Source organism: Pundamilia nyererei, unplaced genomic scaffold (assembly GCF_000239375.1).
Source record: "Pundamilia nyererei isolate P.nyererei 1_Seehausen unplaced genomic scaffold, PunNye1.0 scaffold00210, whole genome shotgun sequence".
NCBI classification, from domain to species: Eukaryota; Metazoa; Chordata; class Actinopteri; order Cichliformes; family Cichlidae; genus Pundamilia; species Pundamilia nyererei.
In genome coordinates this window covers 91163-93501 of record NW_005187611.1, presented here as the reverse complement: position 1 = coordinate 93501, position 2339 = coordinate 91163, and the positions used below count along the sequence as shown (strand labels likewise).

General features: G+C 39.5%; 1 protein-coding gene across 1 annotated transcript in view; it reads right to left on the bottom strand.

The window, feature by feature from the left end:
• Positions 1-17: 17 nt before the first annotated feature.
• Positions 18-2339, bottom strand: part of LOC102204162 (pancreatic secretory granule membrane major glycoprotein GP2-like) — a 2783-nt gene continuing 461 nt past the window's right edge. The window contains exons 2-3 of the mRNA XM_005748004.1: positions 1676-1726; positions 18-433 (exon numbers count right to left, since the gene is read on the bottom strand). Coding sequence (XP_005748061.1) covers positions 18-433; positions 1676-1726 — 467 coding nt within the window. The remainder of the gene's footprint in view (positions 434-1675; positions 1727-2339) is intronic.

The following is a 2339-nucleotide window of genomic DNA, read 5'->3' as shown; positions in this document are numbered from 1 at the left end:
TTACAGTGCAATCTTATTTAAAGCAGAACAATACCTGCACAGTATGCAAGCTGGCATGTGACTGGCTTCACAAGTTTGTAAACATAGTAGTTTCCATAGCAGTGTTTGACATGGATGATGTGTGACTCAAATTTGCAGCAGTTGCCTTCCCAAGAACTGCACACAGTGCGAGTTAGAATTTCACCCGACTGTGTGGGATGAGGTTGTGTTATCCACAGTGGAGCATGAGTTCCACACCTGTTGGGGTCTAGACACCTCTCTGGAATATGAGCACCAGATTCCCCCAGAAACAGGCGATACCAACCTTGCCAGTCAATGTTTTTATCACAGTGTAGGACCTGAATATCTGTGTTATTCGTTGAACGCCAGTCATCATTCAGTACAGTGTAGTTATGACAGGGGTCAACACACTGGGAATTACTGCAGTCCATCCCTGAAAGACAAAAAAGACAAAGGCTTTTTACTGCTAGCCAAATTCACCCATATTCATACAGCACTTTATTCTGTGCTTCAAGCACTTTTCTAGCATACGCACTGGGGGCTGCACGGCATAAACATGTTAACGAGCTAATCGCGCCAACACATTGATGGCGTGCAGCCCTCTCACAGGGCGATTCCCGTTAACTTGCTAATGAAGATTTGCTGCCTTAATGCAGTTATAGCGTTAACGTCATTTTAACGAGATTAATGCTGACAGCACTAATTTATATTAAATATCCTCCTATGCTTCTTAGTTTGTTTTTTTCATTAGTTATCTTTAGATTTAATTCCTTTTAAGTTTTATTATTTATCGTATCTTCTATGTAAAATATCTTCTGGGTTCTGTTCTTGTATTTGTTTGACACTAGTCTCCTTAGTGTTTTTTTATTGGATCCCTGTCTCTGTGTTATGGGTTTTTTTCAATGTATTTGTTTAGTTTGGTAGTCTTCTATCTCTTGTGCTCTATATTTACTTTTTCTTCCTTAGTCCCCTGTTCCCTGATAATTCCACTTGTGTTCCCACCTGCTTATTCTTTTCCCTCATTAGGCATTAATATACACTATATTCCCAAAAGTATTCACTCACCCATCCAAATCATTGAATTCAGGTGTTCCATTGTCACAGACATATAAAATTGAGCACCCAGGCAAACAGACTGCTGCTATAAACATTTGTGAAAGTAAGGGTCACTCTCAGGAGCTCAGTGAATTCCAGCATGGTATCGTGAAAGGATGCCACCTGTGCCACAAATCCAGTCATGAAATTTCTTTACTACTAAATTTTCCACTGTCAGCTGTTAGTGTTAGTATAACAAACGGGAAGCTATCAGGAGCGACAGCAACTCAGCCACAAAGTGAAAGGCCAGGTAAAATCACAGAGTGGGATCAGCAGATGCTGAGGTGCATAGTGCCCGGAGCTTGCCAACTTTCTGTTCAGTCATTGGCTACAGACCGCCAAACTTCATGTGGCCTTCAGATTAGCTCAAGAACAGTGTGTACAGAGCTTCATGGAATGGGTTTTCCATGATCACCAAGCACAATGCACAGCGTCAGAGGACTCTAGAGCATTAACGTGATCTCCGGAGTGACAAATCACACTTTGTCATTTGGTAATCCAATGAGTCTTAAGAGACACACACGAGCATTCTCCTTCAAGGGATTACAAATCTGCATTCGCTTGTGATGTTTTCACTTACCTGTATGGATGGAACTTTCTGCGTTGGCGAGGCCAATGGTTCCATGCAGGCCTGTGAAAATGATAAATATTATACACTCACTATATTCCTGTAAAATACAGCAATATGTTTTATGTTCGTCAAATTCAAAAGAGATGAACTTCCTGATTCTTCCTGACATGTACACAAACCATCTGCTGAGGAAGATTTAATTAAGATCCGGCAAGAGAGAAAATGGATTTAATTTATTGGTCTGGGATGACATCTTAATTTCCTTTTAGTGCGTTTCTTTGTCAAATGACATTTTTTAAACTGTTGGCTAGCACTTCAAGTTCTAAGTTTAACACTTGAGCGATGTTATTCCCCTTGGTGTTGATAAATATGCATGCAAAAAAAGATTGTTGCTTTGTAAACATTTTCTAAACGGAAGAAAAAGGAGGAGGAACCAACTTTCTGGGTAGTTTTGAAAATTATGGTATCATTTAACTGCTTATAAATATCTGAGCCGAGGTCTCTTTTAAGACTCTTTTCTCTGGTTTGTTATGAAGAAACAGTGCAGTTTAAGTGGTTGTACAAGTTAAACTGCACTTTTTGAAATAGTATGGAAGAAAAACATCTTCATATATTATAAAGATTATTTCTAGGGAGCAAAGTGGGAGGAAACTAACAAAAATAAGCTGCAAAC